This window comes from Mustela nivalis (genome assembly GCF_964662115.1).
Source record: "Mustela nivalis genome assembly, chromosome: 13".
Taxonomy (NCBI): Eukaryota; Metazoa; Chordata; class Mammalia; order Carnivora; family Mustelidae; genus Mustela; species Mustela nivalis.
Window position 1 is genome coordinate 41,885,307 of NC_139032.1, and position 18,054 is coordinate 41,903,360.

The 18,054-nt window shown below is 38.0% G+C and overlaps 1 protein-coding gene across 12 annotated transcripts in view; it reads left to right on the forward strand.

Annotated features, from left to right (window-relative positions):
- Positions 1-18,054, forward strand: part of CCDC171 (coiled-coil domain containing 171) — a 291,861-nt gene that overhangs the window by 18,890 nt on the left and 254,917 nt on the right. For 11 of the 12 annotated variants that reach the window (XR_014301800.1, XR_014301801.1, XM_082695056.1 and 8 more), the window contains 3 exons: positions 1,389-1,524; positions 11,395-11,569; positions 16,629-16,819. Coding sequence is in view for 9 of the 12 variants with exons in the window: in XM_082695056.1 (XP_082551182.1) it covers positions 1,389-1,524; positions 11,395-11,569; positions 16,629-16,819 (502 nt within the window). In the remaining 3 variants the exon portion in view is untranslated. Of the gene's footprint in view, positions 1-1,388; positions 1,525-11,394; positions 11,570-11,660; positions 11,698-16,628; positions 16,820-18,054 lie in introns of those variants that run through there. The other variant, XM_082695062.1, reaches the window with a different exon arrangement.

Sequence of the window (18,054 nt, forward strand, 5' to 3'; positions counted from 1 at the left end):
CATTATTCTGGCATACAAGATGTTGTAGAAGGCCAGCATAATTTTTGACTCAAGTCTCCTATTTTTGATGCGGGGTCTTACCATTTCTATCTGATGTCTCTAATCCACAGACCTTCTGTTTTATCCTCTCCCGGGAATAAACTGTTACTTTGTGCTTGCCAGAGTAAGAGAGATTGGTACCCAGTTGTGTGGTGTGTAGGGTAAAGGATCCCAGGATCTCATTTCTTTGGCAGACTTTCAACTAATTATCTTGTTTTTGCCCTACTTTTACCCCGTTTTCAAAGCTGTTGTCAATTAATTGAGCTTTTGCGTGTAAACCAGGTGGTGGGTATTATGGAGGGCATTTATTGCATAGAGCACTGGGTATGGTACATAAACAATGAATTTTGGCACACTGAAAATAAAATAAAATAAAATAATATGGGTGTAAATCAGGTTGCTTTCCCCATCTTTGGCTTTAAATTCAGTTCTCTTATGTAATCAATTACCACTTGTCCACCTGATTTCCAACTTCTGATATTTTATAGCTATCACTCATCTTTGCACTCTTTCTCCTTGTGGATTTTTATCTCTAAATTCTCTTTGCTGATATTTTCATTAAATTTTTAATTTTTGGGAGACAGGGCTTTAGTCTGCCTTTTTTTTTTTTTTTTCCTTTTTAAAGATTTGTTTATTTGTTTTAGAAAGAGAGGGAGAGCGGGGTAGGGGGCAGAGGGCGAGGGCGAGGTAATTCCAAGCAGACTCAGCACGCAGCATGGAGCCCATCCTGGGGCTCCATCTCATGATGCCGAGATCACACCTGAGCCAAAACCAAGAGTCGGAAGTTCAACCTACTATGCTACTGAGGTACCCCTAGTCTGCTCTGTTTAAGCCTAAATCTATGTTCTGTCACTCATGCTTTTTCTTTTTGTAATATATATTTATTACACTTGCAATAAATATAGTACTTAAAAACCTAAAAAGATCTCAATATTTTCCAAAAGTATGCAGTCTGTGGGGCATCTGGGTGGCTCAGTCAATTAAGCATCTGCCTTGGGCTCAGGTCATGTTCCCAGACTCCTGGGATCAGGACCTGAGTCAGGCTCCCTGCTCAGCCAGAAGCCGGTGTCTCCCTCTCCTTCCCGCTTGTGCTCTCTCTCTCAATACCTCTGTCTCTCTTTCACAACTGCACAGCTTGTGATAGAATCATTACTTTAAGTACCATCTTGAAATGGTAGTTTGTTTCTAGCCACACACTATCTAGCTTTTGCAGTCAACATCTTTTACTAGATTGTACATTTCTTTAGGCCCAAGACCATATCATGTTGCTTGTGATTTTGAAAAATAACTTATTAGAAATACCGGAAATCAACTTAGTGAGAATTAAATCTTCTTATCTCATTTTACAGGTTGAAGAATGCCTCATCTGATATAAAACAAATGTTTAAAAATGAAACAGACTTGGACATCACTGCTGAACTCAGAAAGAAGCTCCACCGGGCTAAGAAGGAAAAATTAGAAATAACAACTAAGCACAATGCAGAGGTAAATTTTTTCTGTCAATGTTGAAAGTAGAATTTGGTTATTTTAGATTCATTTTATATTACAGGCTCCATGTTTAACATTACCATCGCATTCTTGAGCTTAAAAAAGAAATTATAATAAAACAGTTTTTTTTTAATATAGTGAAACTGTATGGGAGTGTTAAGTAGAAGTTTAATGAATTATTATATTTGTATGTTGTCTTAAATTTAATTAATGGGTTAAACTTGACAAAAAAGTAACTGATGAATGCCTGTAGTGACTAAAGGATTTATGAATTAGACATTTTTGAAATTTTAATTTAGGTTCTTTCTGGCTCAATCATGGAACAATCTTAAGTAGATCTGAGTATGGGATTTTTTAAAGATTTATTTATTTATTTTAGAGAGAAAAAGAGAGGGAGAGCATGCATGTGGGTGAGTAGGGGGAGGGGCAAAGGGGGAAGGGGTAGAGAGACTTGCCAAGCAGACTCCCTCAGGGAGTCTGATGAGGGGCTTGATCCCAGGACCCTGTGATTATGACCTGAACTGAAATTAAGAGTCAGCCACTTAACCTGCTGAGTCACCCAGGCACCCCTGAGTATGGAATTTTTAGTCATAGTGGAATTCATAAAATTATCCTAGTTTCCTTAGTTTTATTTTATCATTATATCTTTTATTACTATGTATGTATATGTATAAATATATCTATTTCCTGGTATGTGTAGATATTCCAGGGGTAGTCGTTCTTTTTTTCTTTGAGATAATTTGTGAATTATATGTTTTTTTAAAGATTGTATTTATTTATTTAACAGACAGAGATCACAAGTAAGCAGAGAGGCAAACAGGGAGAGAGGGGGAAGCAGACTCCCTGCTGAGCAGAGAGCCCAATGCGGGGCTCGATCCCAGGACCCTGAGACCATGACCTGAGCCAAATGCAGAGGCTTAACCCACTGAGCCACCCAGGCGCCCCCATGAATTATATGTTTATATCACTTCTGTCAGTTGTGTGTTTTCTCTTTTTTCTCTTTTAAAATCGAACTCTTTAAGTTCAGCTTAGGCAGCCTGGTTGTGGTGGGAAGAATATCAAGTTACACAAATCTGGACTCATTCTTGGCTCTTCCATAATTACAAGATAATGTGACCTGGGGCTAGTTGTTTATCCTGTACCTCATTGTTTTCCCACTGTGAAATGCTTGTCCCAAAGGGTTGTTGTGATAATTAAGGGAAATAATATTTATAAAGTGCCTGTGTTCTATAATAGTGGCCATAATTTATTGACATTTAAGTATAAACAGTGTTGTTTCCTTCCTTTTTTTGCTGAATTCTGATGCTGTCCTGTCAGGAAAACTTTTAAAGTCCCCCTAGGTGCAGCAAATGACTCCTTCACTCTGCTATAATGTGGTGCTGTTACAGGTGCTTTAGAGCCAAAACATTTTTTTCATGCTTCCCTGCTCTTATTAGCCTCTAAGCGTCCTGAGAGCTGAAAGCACTGATCATGCTTTGTCCCTGTCTCTCTCATAGTTCTTCTTGGCACACAGTAGGTCCTCAGTGGCAGTGCATGGAATAAAAAAATGACTTTTTTCAGAGTCTAAGGAACAGGAGCTTCTGATTAAAATAGACAGCAGTGAATATGTGACTGTTTTATTTGTTCTTTTAGTGGCAGTTGAAGTAATTTTAAAGGGTAATTGTAGTAATTGCTTTAATTGACATTATAATATTACATAGTGAATAGAAAGTAATGTTGTTAAATGTATGTTAATTGCTTATAATCTCTAAAACTTATTTTTTAAAACCAAATATGCATTTTAGTTGGGAATAATTGTATTGTAATAATCATTTATTTATATTCTTTCACAAATATTTGCAGGTGCCATCAGAGTTCTTAGACCACATTCTTCTCTCTTGTTTGATCAAATGTTTTGATCAAAACAGGACATTATTTTAGGGGAGAATGATAATTTTCTTGGGGCGCTTGAGTGGCTCAGTTGTTAAGCATCTGCCTTCAGCTCAGGTCATGATCTCAGGATCCTGGGATTGAGCCCTGCATTGGGCTCCCGCCTCGGCGGAGAGCCTGCTTCTCCCCCTTGCTCCCCCTGCTTCTCTGCTTGTTTTCTTTCTTTCTCTCTCTCTCTCTCTCTCTCTGTGTCTCTCTCTTTGTCAAATAAATAAATAAAATCTTAAAAAAAAAAAAAAAGGAATAATAGTTTTCTTGCAATAGGCCGTTATCAGCTCAACTCCAGTTTCATGTTACTGTTCATTCTTGTTGTTTCAGTTATTTGTTTTGATGATTATATTTGTATTATGTACTAATTTTTTAGTCATATAATCTGTAAATGTGTCCATTATAAAGCAGGGAAGAGAAGAATGAAGTTTTCTAAAAACTAAGGCCATGTATTTGCTTTATTAAATACTTCTAATGCTTAAACACATCCTACTGGTGATTGGCATAAAATATCTTTAAAGTCTGGGGTCCCTGGCTGTCTCAGTCAGTAGAGCATGTGACTCTTGATTGCTGAGTTGTGAGTTCAAGGCCCATGTCGGGTGTAGAAATTTCTTAAAAATAAAATCTTAAAGAAAAATAAGATCTTTATCCATTGGTGGATGAATAGATACAGAAAATATAGTGTGTATGTATACACACACAACAGGCATTCAACGGACTATTATTCAGCATAACAAAGAATGAAATCTTGCCATCTGTGACAACATGGATGGGCTTTGAGGGCATTAGGCTAAGTGAAATAAGTCAGACAGAGAAAGACAAATGCAGTATGATCTCATATGTGGAATCTAAAAACAAAAACCAAAAAACCAAGCTCATAGATATACAGAACAAATTGGTGGTTGTCAGAGTTTGGGGGTAGGGGATGGGCAAAATGGGTGAAGGGGGTCAAAAGGTATAAACTTCCAATTATAAAATAAACAAGTCATGGGATTGTAATATACAGAATGGTGATTAGAGTTAATAGTATCGTGTATTTGAAAGTTGCTAAGAGAGTAGATCTTAAAAGTTCTCATCACAAGAAAAAATTTATAATTATGTATGGTGACAGATGTTCGCTAGACTTGTTGTGTTGATCATTTTGCAATATATACAAAATATGAAATCGTGATGGGCACCAGAAACTAATGTCAGTTATATCTCAATGAAAAATAAAATAAAATAAATATCCTTACATCTCTAGGAATATTATTGTTACGGGTTCTTGGATAAATTATTTAATTTTTCTGAGCCTCAGTTTTCTTTGATAGGTTTAAAAATAGTGGATTACTTTTGAGATTAATTAGTAGGCAGAGGATATGGAGAGAGGAGTTGCTTGTAAGGCTCACTGCTTCTAGGTGAGATGAAGTTGCACTGATGCGGATGATTGGGATGTGACAGTGCCACTGGATCTTCAGTGTTACAGCTTTTGTTAGAATCATCAGAACATGGTAATAGAGATGTGTGAAAAAGAGATGTGTGAAATAGGACATGGTAGTAGGGATGTCTATTTTGGGACATGTGTGAAATTGGACAGAGCTGCTTTATTCAGATATCTCCATGGCCCAGACAGTGATGATAGAGCAGGGAGATCTCCTAGAGAAATGAGGATGGAAGAGGATAAAGAAGAGCCATATAACTTTCTTTAGTCAAAGGGTACTGGAGACCTAGGACCAAGCAGAAGACATTGTTTGACTGATCTACCCAGTCCTTTTAAGAGTAAGGGTTCTTAAGATGGAATCCTTAGAAATGGAGACACCAAGGAATCCATATACTTAGATGTGGAAAAATTACAGTTTATGTTTACAAACCTCTAAGTCATTAAGCATTTCTTTCAGTTATGAAAGCCTTAACCTAGTTGGCCCTCCTTTAATAAGCCATTCTAGTATTAGTAGTACTCTCTTTTTTTTTTAATTAAAAAAATTTTTTTTAAATTAACATATATTGCATTATTAGCCCCAGGGGTACAAGTCTGTGAATTGTCAGGTTTACACACTTTATAGCACTCACCATAGCACATACCTTCCCCAATGTCCATAACCCAACCACCTTCTCCCTCTCCCCCCAGCAACCCTGTTTGTTTTGTGAGATTAAGAGTCTCTTATAGTTGTCTCCCTCCCAATCCCATCTTGTTTCCTTTATTCCTTTTCTACCCCAAACCCCTACATTGCCTCTCAACTTTCTCATATCAGGGAGATCACATGATAACTGTCTTTCTCTGATGGACTTTTTTCTGCTCAGCATAATAACCCTCTAGTTCCATCCACATCGTTGCAAATGGCAAGATTTCATTTCTTTTGATGGCTGCATAGTATTCCATTGTATATATACACCACATCTTCTTTATCCATTCATCTGTTGATGGACATCTAGGTTCGTTCCATAGTTCGGCTATTGTGGACATTGCTACTACAAACATTCAGGTGCATGTGCCCCTTCAGATTACTACATTTGTATCTTCAGGGTAAATACCCAGTAGTGTGATTGCTGGGTTGTAGGGTAAGCTCTATTTTCAACTTTCTGAGGAAACTCCATGCTGTATTCCAGAGTGGTTGCACCAGCTTACATTCCCACCAACAGTGTAGGAGGGTCCCCCTTTCTCTGCATCCTCTCCAGCATCTGTCATTTCCTGACTTGTTAATTTGAGCCATTCTGACTGGTGTGAGGTGGTATCACACAGTGGTTTTGATTTGTATTTTCCTGATGCTGAGTGATGTGGAGCACTTTTTCATGTGTCTGTTGGACATCTGGATGTCTTCTTTGCAGAAATGTCTGTTCATGTCCTCTGCCCATTTCTTGATTGGATTATTTATTCTTTGGCTGTTGAGTTTGATAAGTTCTTTATAGATTTTGGATACTAGACCTTTATCTGATAAGTCATTTACAGATATCTTCTCCCATTCTGTCCGTTGTCTTTTGGTTTTGTTAACTGTTTCCTTTGCTGTGTGCAAAGCTTTTGATCTTGATGAAGTCCCAGTAGTTCATTTTTGCCCTTGCTTCCCTTGCCTTTGGCGATGTTTCTAGGAAGAAGTTGCTGTGGCTGAGGTTGAAGAGGTTGCTGCCTGTGTTTTCTCCTCAAGGATTTTGATGGATTCTTGTCTTACATTGAGGTTTTTCATCCATTTTGAGTCTATTTTTGTATGTGGTGTAAGGAAATGGTCCAGTTTCATTTTTCTGCATGTGGCTGTCCCAATTTTCCCAACACCATTTGTTGAAGAGACTGTCTTTTTTCCATTGGACATTCTTTCCAATGGAAGAATGGCTGAAGATTAGTTGTCGAAGATTAGTTGACCATAGAGTTGAGAGTTTATTTCTGGGCTTTGTATTCTGTTCCATTGATCTATGTGTTTGTTTTTGTGCCAGTACCATAGTGTCTTGATGATGACAGCTTTGTAATAGAATTGGCAGCATATTTGACCTTGTATTCATTAGAAATCACAGATACACAATTCCATTATTGCAGGTTTCAAAATATTGTTTTTACCTGTCATGACCTTGAAATTACACTGGTTGTGAGACTGTATGTAGAGCTTGTTATTCAGTGGGTTATTAAAGAAGTACATTATGGTATCACAGATTTGCTTTTGTCTGCTATATTTGTTTTTATACTTTGATTTTTAAAATTGTTTATGCATTTAATCACATTATTCTGAGAAGGCTTTGTGAGATTGCAAGGAGGATCATGCCATAAAATTGTGAAAAACCTTTCTATGAAAGGCTGAGGTATGTTGTAGGGGACATGAAGAGTGCCACAGAGAGGAGCTTTGAAGATAGCTGGTTGAACATAAAGATGTTAAAGAAGGCAGTCCTGTTTTCAAGGAGGGAAATCACATTTTGCTACTGCTGCTGCTGCTGCTGTAATGAATGCATAAGTAAGAAAGCAACCACAAGAACAGAGGATAGGTTCCTAACAGCTGTGTGGGTAGCTCAAGAAATCAGATATGGTCCAATCAGGCAAGAAGAGGGACCTTAATAGAGGGAATTGGTTGTACAAGTATTGGAAGATGAATAGAGAATGGTGAGGTCACCCAGAGATTAGAGAATCCAAATAGAGAATGGTGAAGTCACCCGGAGATTAGTAACAGCAGGAAGCCACCACTGCCTATAGGCCAGTGGGCCAATGGGAAGAGAAGATGTGACCAGAGTCCTGAAGTTGGGGCTGTTTGGGGGAGGTAGAGCCATGGTAAGGGCTGTTCAGTGTTGGGATGCTGGGGGGCGGGGGGTTGGACCTTAAAGAAGATGCAGTTCCTGCCAGAGACACCACTAGAAGTCAAGCCATTGGGCAGTGGAGCATGGGAATTGTATAACAGAGTAGAGCAGATTAAGTGTGTTGGGGAAATGGAGCAGAGATCAAATAGGAAAATGATTGTCCACACTTTTTATCACCCCTGTGCTCCTATATAACTCCCACACAGTAATATCTTTTTTTTGAGTAATGTAGCAGGTTGCAATTCAATTATCCTCTATACAAAGATGCTCCCACCCTTGCCAAAATGGGGCACAAAGGCTTATTTGTTGTATCTATCTCACCGATGATACATATCCTCACTATCGGGTCTTTATAATTTGGTACCTCATGAATTTAATTGAAAAGTTGCTATTTCCAATATTTTTCATATGAGGCCAGAGGGGAGGAGCCAAAAAAGTCAGTAATATATGCATATAACAGAGATGCAAAAAGCAGCTGCAGTTCTTATTCTTAGTGATGGTCCAAGTGAAGGTTACAATGATAGAAAGGTTAAGACTTCATATTTCGGAGGCTCAAGTTAATTGCCAACACTTGGATTTCATCACTCTGGAATTCCATTATTTTGATTGAAATTGGGGAGTCATCCATCCTAGAAAACTGTTAGAATGGATTATTAAATCCAAACCAATCCCATGTATGTTCTGCAGGTTACTGCTAAGACAAGATTAGCAAGATCTTGCATTTCTTTTGCTACATAAGCTATTTTCTCCTGGGCCAGGATATGCATATCTCCTCCTATGGCATACTGAGATCTGAATTTATCTATGGTGACAAAGAGTGGTGGACGTGTGCTTGCAAATTCTTTTGCAATGCAGCTGTTTCAGGCGTGCTCATTAGTAAGTCTTTAAGCAAGGGAAGGCTAATTATCTCAGGGAGGCGAAACTGCTTTTGTTGGTAAAGGATGTTTAGAGGGGATTTGGAAATTTATAATTTTCAGGTTTGTCTAATTCCAAAAGCCCTCATCCCATCTTCTACCTTCCTTCTTAGTGCCCAATGGATACACACTATTTTTTTTTTTAAGATTTTATTTATTTATTTGACAGATAGATCACAAGTAGGCAGAGAGGCAGGCAGAGAGAGAGGGGGAAGCAGACTCTCCGCCGAGCCCCAACTCGGGGCTCCATCCCAGGACTCTGAGATCATGACCCAAGCTGAAGGCAGAGGCTTAACCCACTGAGCCACCCAGGTGCCCCCGATACGTACTATCTTAACATTAGAAACTTAGTGAGACTCTTCATTCAACTTGTAATGTAATTCTGCAGTCCCCATAATTAGATTTTCTGTGTGGTCTTTAAAGCCTTGTCAGCCACAGAGCTATAAGAAATAAGAGATTCTTTTAAAGTCAACATGGAAACTCTGGCTTTCTGACTGTTTTGAACGGAGATTCTAAAGCTCTAAGATTATCATTTTGTTTTTAAGATTTTATTATTTATTTGAGAGAGAGGGCAGGGTGAGGAACAAAGGGAAAAGCAGACTCACCGCTAAGCAGGGAGCTTGATGTGGGGCTCAATCCTGGGATGTCCTGGTATCATGACTTGAGCCAAAGGCAGGTGCTTACCTGACTGAACCACCCATTGTTTTTGTAAGTTCTCTAACATAGTCGCATTTGGCCTTCCTACCCTATGGGTCTTGAAATAAACAATGCTGCCCTAATGGTTAAGCGTAGTTGCTACTTCATCTCCCCATGGCTTGTCCTCAACTGCATTTTATTCTAAACTGTACATGAAAATATAAATAGTTGTGATCCCACTGTATGCCATGGGTCATTTCAAAATTATCGCATTTCTACCTGCGAAGAGGCCTTCATTGATTAACAGGGGGGACTATCCAGGAGAATGCGAAGCAACAGGGAAGACAGGGACGTTGCTGAAGGTAGATATTGGAGCAGGAGAACTACCCTGGGTTCACTGCTTCTGCCCTTCTAAGTATACCACAAGTGCCTCCTATTGGCCAGACCTGAGAGGCCAGTTGTCAAGGGAACCTGGGAAATGTAGTTCCTACAATACAGAGCATCGCTGTAGGAGAATAGGGAGGGGGTTTAGGGGCAAACAGGTGAATGCCTGGTACAACTGGGAATGTTCAAATGTTAAACAATGTTAGTCTTATGATGCGGGGAGATGGTGGGCAGGGAGGGATAGAGTGATTCTGAAACAAAGTGAGTTATCTTGAGTATATAATTAAGATTCTATGATTTTTTTCTTTACTATTAAAAGATATTTGTAAATTCTTATTTTGTAAACATAAGTATTTACAAGACTTTGCTAATATTTTTTAAAATAAAAATTACTACTTTTTCTTCTTTATACGTACAAAATGTGTAACTCTGCTACACTCCATATGTTAACAGCTACTTATAGTAATTTCTGATGTTGCTCTTTTATTCTTTTTTCTTATCTGATAATGGGACCATCTTTTTCTAGTCTGGTATAGTAGCTCAGTGCTTTTCTGCATGATGCCTTTCTAGCATTTTTTCTCACCCACCATCTCTTTCTTGACCACCAGCAATAAATGAGTTTGCTTTTCTTTGAACTATTGTAACATTTTTACCTCTTTTATAAACATCCTATGTGCCTTTCTACAGAATTTCATTACTTGATGTCAGGGGCTCTGTAATGTTTGTTTTTATATCTTTCACTGTACTTGATACATAGGAGTGTTTAATATTATTTAATGAATTGTTGATTAGATCATAGAATTTTGGAGTGGGAATGGACTTTATAAAATCATTTAGTTCTGACTTTGACTTATCTTATGTCCTACTACTCATGGAAGGTTGTTAGATAAATTAGACCTAGTTATTAAGTATCTAGTTGTCTCAATATTAGATAAATTAGATATTAGTTCATTAAAATCCCTGCAAAATTGGCACTTTTATTAGTTCATGCTCTGTCAGTAATGTCATAATCAAGAGAAATAATGTAGACGGTACTTACCAACTATGCTTTCATGCAGTTTGCTTCTTGACTTCATTTAAGGAATAGGAAGCAGAGAGGGAAGAATGAATTTTAAAGTACTTACTATGTATCATTTTTCACTTCTTAGGCATGATTATTTCTAATTAAAACTTGCAATTTTTTAATAAATTTAAAAAAAAAGATTTTATGTATTTATTTAACAGAGAGACAGTGCGAGCAGGAACACAAGCAGGTGGAGTGGGAGAGGGAGAAGAAGGCTTCTCGCTGAGCAGTGAGCCCAATGTGGGGCTCGATCCCAGGTCCCTGGGATCATGACCTGAGCCAAAGGCAGACACTTAATGACTGAGCCCCCTAGGCACCCCTAAAGCTTGCGATTTTTAAGGGACGCCTGGCAGGCTCAGTCGGTAGAGCATGTGACTCTTAATCTTGGGATCATGAATTCAAGCCCCACACTGAGCCTACTTAAAAAGAAAAAAACAACTTGTAGTTTCTCCTTATTTTTATAGGCTCGTGAAAGCATTTTTTTTTTCTCTAGTGGATTCTCTAAAATTAGAAAACTGAGTGTCATTTGGTAAAGCTATAGTTCTTCTTTTCCAGTCTTCTAGAAAATTATAAATTCATGAATTCTTGTCTTATCAATATTAGAGAAACATATTTCTCTAAGACATTTAAATGTTTGGGTGCACGATCTCATTATCTTGGTGCCATATTTTAATATTGGTTCATGATCTCGGAATCTATTTTTAGCTGGCAAGCTATGAAAGCCAGATTGCCAAGCTGCGATCCGAGGTGGAAAAAGGAGAGGCATTGCGACAAAGTCTGGAATATGACCTGGCTGTTGCTAGAAAGGAAGCTGGTCTTGGGAGACGGGCTGCTGAAGAAAAGCTAGCTGAAGCACATAGGATCCAAGAAAAACTCTGTGGTAAGACTACTCTATTTTTTCCTGTGTTTAGGGTTTTAACTTTATTGCATAGCTGTAACATTGCTCACTGTTGTGTGTGTTCACCACATAGGGGCAGAGGTGGGCCTTTGATGGACAGACTTCACCAGGTGTGTATAAAGTCTTCTAGCACTCATGTGAACATTCACCTTCTTCACATTCATTTTTGTATGTTGTGCATGTATGGGAAAAAGGAGTTCAAAATTCTCTTAATCATTTTATAGAGTAGTCGTTCTCTGAATAATCAATCAGCAGAATCACATGAGATTTAAAACAAAACAAACAAAACAAAACAAAACAAAACCATTCACAGGCCCCCTGTCACATGTTTTCTGAATTAGAATTTCTAGCTTGAGACAGTCTATATGTTCAAGAAGGACTGCAGGTATTTTGTTGATTGGCTAGGTTTGGGAACCACGGGGTAAAAGAGTGGTGCCTAGCAAAGTGGAATCCTCAAAAGCTCTCTGTTATGTAGCATATGAGCACTTAAAAATCTTTTTATTTGAATATAATGTATGTGGGTACCTGGGTGGCTCAGTTGATTAAGCGTCTGCCTTCCGCTCAGGTCATGATCCTGTGGTCCTGAGATCAAGTCCTAGGTCAGGCTCCCCGCCAAGCAGGGAGCCTGTTTCTCCCCCTGGCTGCCACTCCTTCTACTTGTTCTCTCTTTCTCTCTGTCAAATAAATGAATAAAATCTTAAAAAAGTAGAATATATGTAATGAAATGTGCCTAATATAAGTGTATAACTCATAAGAAGCACCCAGATCATGGAATGGAACATTTCTGGAAGTCTTTCCACATGGATAACTACTATTCTGATTTTTAATAGTGTGGATAAATTGTGCCTCTTTTTTGTACTTCATATTAAACAGAATCATATAATATGTACTCTTTTATGTCTGGCTTCTTTCCTTCGTCATTGCATGTGTGAGTTCATCTATATCGTTGTATGAACTTTCTACTGATACTTAGTATTACACTGAATGACGTATCACATAAATTTATCAATTTCTGTTAATGGGCACTTGGGTAATATCCAGTTCTTGGTTATTAAGAATAATGTTGCTATGAACATTCCTTTTTTTAAAGTTTTTACTTTTAAGTAATCTGTATACCCGATGTAGAGCTCAAATTCACAACCCTGAGATCAAGAATTACATGCTTCACTGACAAGCCAGCCAGGTGCCCCGATGCTGCTGTGACCATTCCTGTATGCAGCAGGTTTTAATTAAGAGAATATCGAACATGAATTCAGAAGATTTAGATTTAGATCCTGGTTTTACCACTTACCCTAGGCTGTTTTAAGGACGAAGTGAAAAAAATGAAAGTTCTTTGTGGTTACATGGGATTAAATGAATGTTAACTTGGAATTATTGTAAGGTTCTGGGCCCGAGCTGTGGCCAGCTGTCTTGGGTTATTCCACTGGTCAAAAGTATTTTTGATTACCTCTGGCATTTAATAACCACAACACTACCTGGAACTTATAAAAATTGAAAGGCACTAAATATACAAGTTAATGACTTTGATTTAATTATGAGGAGGTTGAAGTCCAGGGAAGATGGGAAGTTATTTCCCAAAGTCAAATGATTTCAACAGACATTTTATAGAGGAAGAGAGAATAGCCATTAACGAGCTGAAAAATACTTAATCTCACTTGTCTTCAGAGAAACATAAATTAAAGCCACAGTGACTGTTTATTACATATGCATTAGGTGGTGCTAATTGGGAAGACTGTCAATACCAAATGTTGGTAAGGATGTAGAGCAACTAGAACTCTTCTACTTTGTAAGTGGGAGAGTAAATGGTTTAACTACTTTGTAAAAAAACCTAATTTCTTTTAAATAAATAGTTGGGAGACAACTTGTTAGATAGTCAAAATGTTTGTGAACTGGAAGCATCAGATACCTCTGGAATTAGGAATTGGAATAGCAGTAGTAGGTAAAATAAAGGAGGTTAAATGAAAAGCTCTTTGCTTTAGAGGCAGTTAGGTTCTTAGATCTCCTTCCTAAGAGCAGTGTACTCAGGGATTGCTCTCACTTTCTAGAGGGAGCTGGGAGTTGGGTGGCTTAATCTCTGGAGATGATAAAATACAGAGTCTCCAGACTAGCAAAAACAGGACGATAGCATAGTCAATGCCGAATATTGAGAAACTATTCCTTCCAGTCTCCTTTTTCTATTGGTTTCTCCAAAAGCTAGCACCCAGATTTCTATACTCCATGTGGGAGCTTAAAAGACTCTTCTATAGATCATTGGACCAAACCAAGAGGAAAAACCTAATGATACCAAGGTTGGGAGTTTCCTAATAAATGGCCCAACCATATTCTCCAGTGCAGGACGACAGTTATCAAGCCCTATATCCTCACTTTCAGAATCTAGCGTTGGCTATATGAGTGTGTCACCTTTACAGTTACTTTAATTGAGAGAAGAGAACTAAGAATTACCAGATGCTTTCTCTCTAAAATGGAGAGAAAAAAATAATAATTTGGAAGAATCAGAAACTGCAGGGGAAAAGAAGATTTAACAAACAAGGAGCATTAATATCTACAGAGTTGAAAGAGAATTTATTTTATCCATGAAGCAAGAATCATTTGCTATAAAAAAAAAAGGGAAGCTCTTAGAAATTAAAAATATGAAATCAGGAATGAAAAATATCAATAGAAGCATTGGGAGATGAAAATGGAAGAAATATCCCAGCAATTAGAGTAAAAAAAGCAGAGGTAGAGAAACAGGAAGGAAAAGGCAAGAAAATTTGAGGGTCAATTTGAATAATAGGTAATATTGAAATAAGAGATAAGAGACAAAACAGGGAGGGATAAATCCTCTATGAAATTACGTAGGAGGTCTTCTCAGAACTGAAGGTTACGAGTTGCCAGATTGAAAGGGCCCATTGAATATTCACCACCAGGACAAGAAATAGACCCACCTGAGGGCAAAGCATTATGCAGTTTCAGAAAAATAGAGACAAAGTGAAGATCTCCTAAAGCTTTTCAAAGAGAAAAGACACAAAAGAAAAATAGGCCATATGCAAATGAACAGGAATGAAATGGCTTTAAATTTCTTGCCTACAATCTGGGATGCTAGACCATGGAATAATGTCATGTCGAGAGAGTAGCTGAATTAGGGGAGACTTTTTTTTTTTTTTTTAAAGATTTTATTTATTTATTTGAGAGAGAGAATAAGAGAGAGGTTAGCAGGAGAAACAGACTCCCTGCTGAGCAGGGAGCCTGATGTGGGACTCCATCCCAGGATCCTGACCTGAGCCGAAGGCAGTTGCTTAACCAGCTGAGCCACCCAGGTGCCCCTAGGGGAGACTTTTTGTGCCTCTTATACCTTTGACGATTGAACCTTTTGAACTTAAATCTGTTTGAAACACAAACATTGTTTGTTTGTTTATTTTAGTTTCAGAGGAAGAGTCTAGTGATGCATCAGTTGCACGTAACACCCAGTGCTCATCGCAAGTGCTCTCCTTGGTGTCTGTCATCCAGTTACCCCATCCCCCAGCTACCTCCCCTCTGCTGAACCTCAGTTTGTTTCCTAGACTTAAGAGTGTCTTATGGTTTGTCTCCCTCTCTGATTTTGTCCTTTTTTATTTTTTCCTCCCTTCCCCATGTTCCTCTGTTCTGTTTCTTAAATTCCACCTGTGAGTGAGATAATATAATATTTGTCTTGCTCTGACTGACTTATTTCACTTAGCATAGTACCCTCTAGGTTGCAAATGGCAATATTTTATTCTTTTTGATGGCTGAGCAATATTCCATTGTGTGTATATATATATATATATATATATATATATATATATATATATATATATTATACGTATTATTATGTATACATATATACATGCGTATATGTATATATATATGCCACATCATCTTTACCCATCATCTGTTGATGGACATCTGAGCTCTTTGCGTAGTTTGGCTATTGTGAACATTGCTGCTATAGACATTGAGGTGCATGTGCCCCTTTGAATCACTATATTTGTGTCCTTTGGATAAATACCCAGTAGTGCAATTGCTGGGTCATAGGGTAGCTCTATTTTCAACTTTTTGAGGAACCTCCGTGCTGTTTTCCAGAGTTGCTGCACCAACTTGCATTCCCACCAACAGTGTAAGAGGGTTCCCCTTTCTCCTCATCCTCACCAACATCTGTTGTTTACTGACTTGTTAATTTTAGCCATTTTGACTGGTGTGAGGTGGTATCACATTGTGGTTTTAATTTACTTTAATATAACTTAAAAATAATACTACGAACTGTGGCTTTTTAAAATTTTTTTCTATTTTGGTTTGTTTAACAAGTGTGTTTGTGTGTATTTCCTCATTTTATCTTCACAACAGCTTAAGTAGGAGACATTTTATTCCAACTAAAGGTTAGAGAGTCAGAGAGGTTTAGTCAGGTGGTAGGTGAGGGAGCCAGACCCATAAAGGGTTCCATTGCTTCTTTTCTAGATGTTGAGGTAGAGCAGCAGCTGTACTGAGTTGAGAGGTGTTAGTTAATGTTGGTGTAATACTAGGATGAGAGGTGAGTTGAGCCTAATCTCGGTGGAGTCAATAGCTGGAGTTCTGAGGGCTGGACCAGTGGCTCCCAACCTCAGTTTTGTGATAGCCTCATGAGTAACTGTGTCACAACTAATTTCTTGCCAATAGCCAAATATCAAAATTTGTAATCTATTAAGTATTTTACAAAAGTAGTCCTATAGACCACAGTTAAAAAAAAACACACAGCGTTTGATTTATTTTCTTGAATAGAAGAAATGTAGTAGAATTGCAGTTGGTCATAGAGGTGCACCCAAACATGGGTTTGGGAAGATATCCTACCATTTCATGCAAAATCACCTACGTCTGGAGGGGAAGAAGAGATTGGGAAATTAGAGAATGGCTTGTCGTGAGTTTTTCTGAGTTGACTGGTGTGAAGTGGTTAAATGTTTTGTTCAGAGATCACGCTGTAAATGGAATCAACTCCAGCGCCTAGGTGTTTGAATTCCTAGGGATTTAATTTGTGGTTATAGGCATACCTATTATTCTTTAATATTTTTAATAGCTCAGAACACAGAACTTCAAGGAAAGGCAAATGAGATGGAGAAAGCATTCCAGACTTCCCAGCTGAAGTGGAAAGAAGAATGCAGAAGATTTGAACATGATTTGGAGGAAAGGGACAATATAATTCAAAGTTGCAATCGAGAATATGATTTACTTATGAAAGAAAAAAGCAGACTAGAGAAAACTGTACAGGTAAATTATTATTTTTTAAAAGATTTATTTATATCAGAGAGAGAGTGAGAGAGAGCACATGGGCGTGCACATGAGCTGGGGGAGGGGCAGAGGGTGAGAGAGAATCTCAAGTGGGCTCCCTGCTGAGTGTGGAGCTGGACGTGGGGCTCCATCCCAGGACCGACTGAGCCATCCACCAGGTAAATTATTTTTATGAAATAATTTTTTTAGATTCATTGAGATGTGTTACACATTATTTGAACTTATGCCTGGAAAGGAAAATATCTACCAGAAATCAAAGAAAATCTGATTTCTTCCTACCCACCCTCCCTCACTCCCTCTCTTCTTTCCTTTCAGGGGCATTTTTGTGGGTCTCTTTTGTAATATGCTTTAGCAATATTTTAATATGTATGCTGTTTTCTTTGGTGAAAAAGAGGTTGATATCTCTGGTCAAACTAGAAGAACTCACTTATGTGAAAGTATCAGAAAATGAGAACCTCTTGTCCTTTAAGTTTAGCAGTATGAAAATTTGGAATTTTAGAAATGTGGGCATTCGATTTTGGTCTGAATATACAATAAATATTAAAAATTATATATCTGATATGGACTTCATTATCTATGTAGAGTACATTCTATATAGATAAGACATGAAAAATATTTGATGACCCTTTACTGAAATTATTTGAGCTATTTACTTTCCTATTTTTTGTTCTTTTTTTCTTTATCTTTCTAAAGTAAAAGTATGGTTTAACTTGAAGTTGCCAACCCCTTAAAAGATAGATTTTGAATTGCTTATATTTGTCATTTTTTCTGAAGCACCAGTTTAAATAAAAAAAAAATGATAGAAACGCTTTGATTTACTGCTGGTGTATATGGGTTTTCAGAACTCTAGAGAAACGAATCTTTATTAGAGGTAAGTTTACACAAGCATTTCCTAAATGTGAAAGTTTCAGTACAATGTTCCATGGCATTGTCAGCAGATCTTCTGATTTCCTCCATTTCAGACACAGTTTGTCTCTTCCTTTAGTGTTATGCTCCCAGGTCCTTGGTGTGTGTAAGGGTTTCCCCCATCTGAATGGGGGTAGTTTAGGTGGCTCCAGGTGCTCCAAGTTCCTGGGCGGCTGTGTATCACCTTCCCCATGTAAATGTCTAGAGCTACCGGAAGAGAAGCATAATGGCAGTGGCATTCCTTACAGTCAGTCAATCAGCCTGCACCTCAAGTTATAAAATCTTCCTGTGATCTGGCTGAGCTGCTT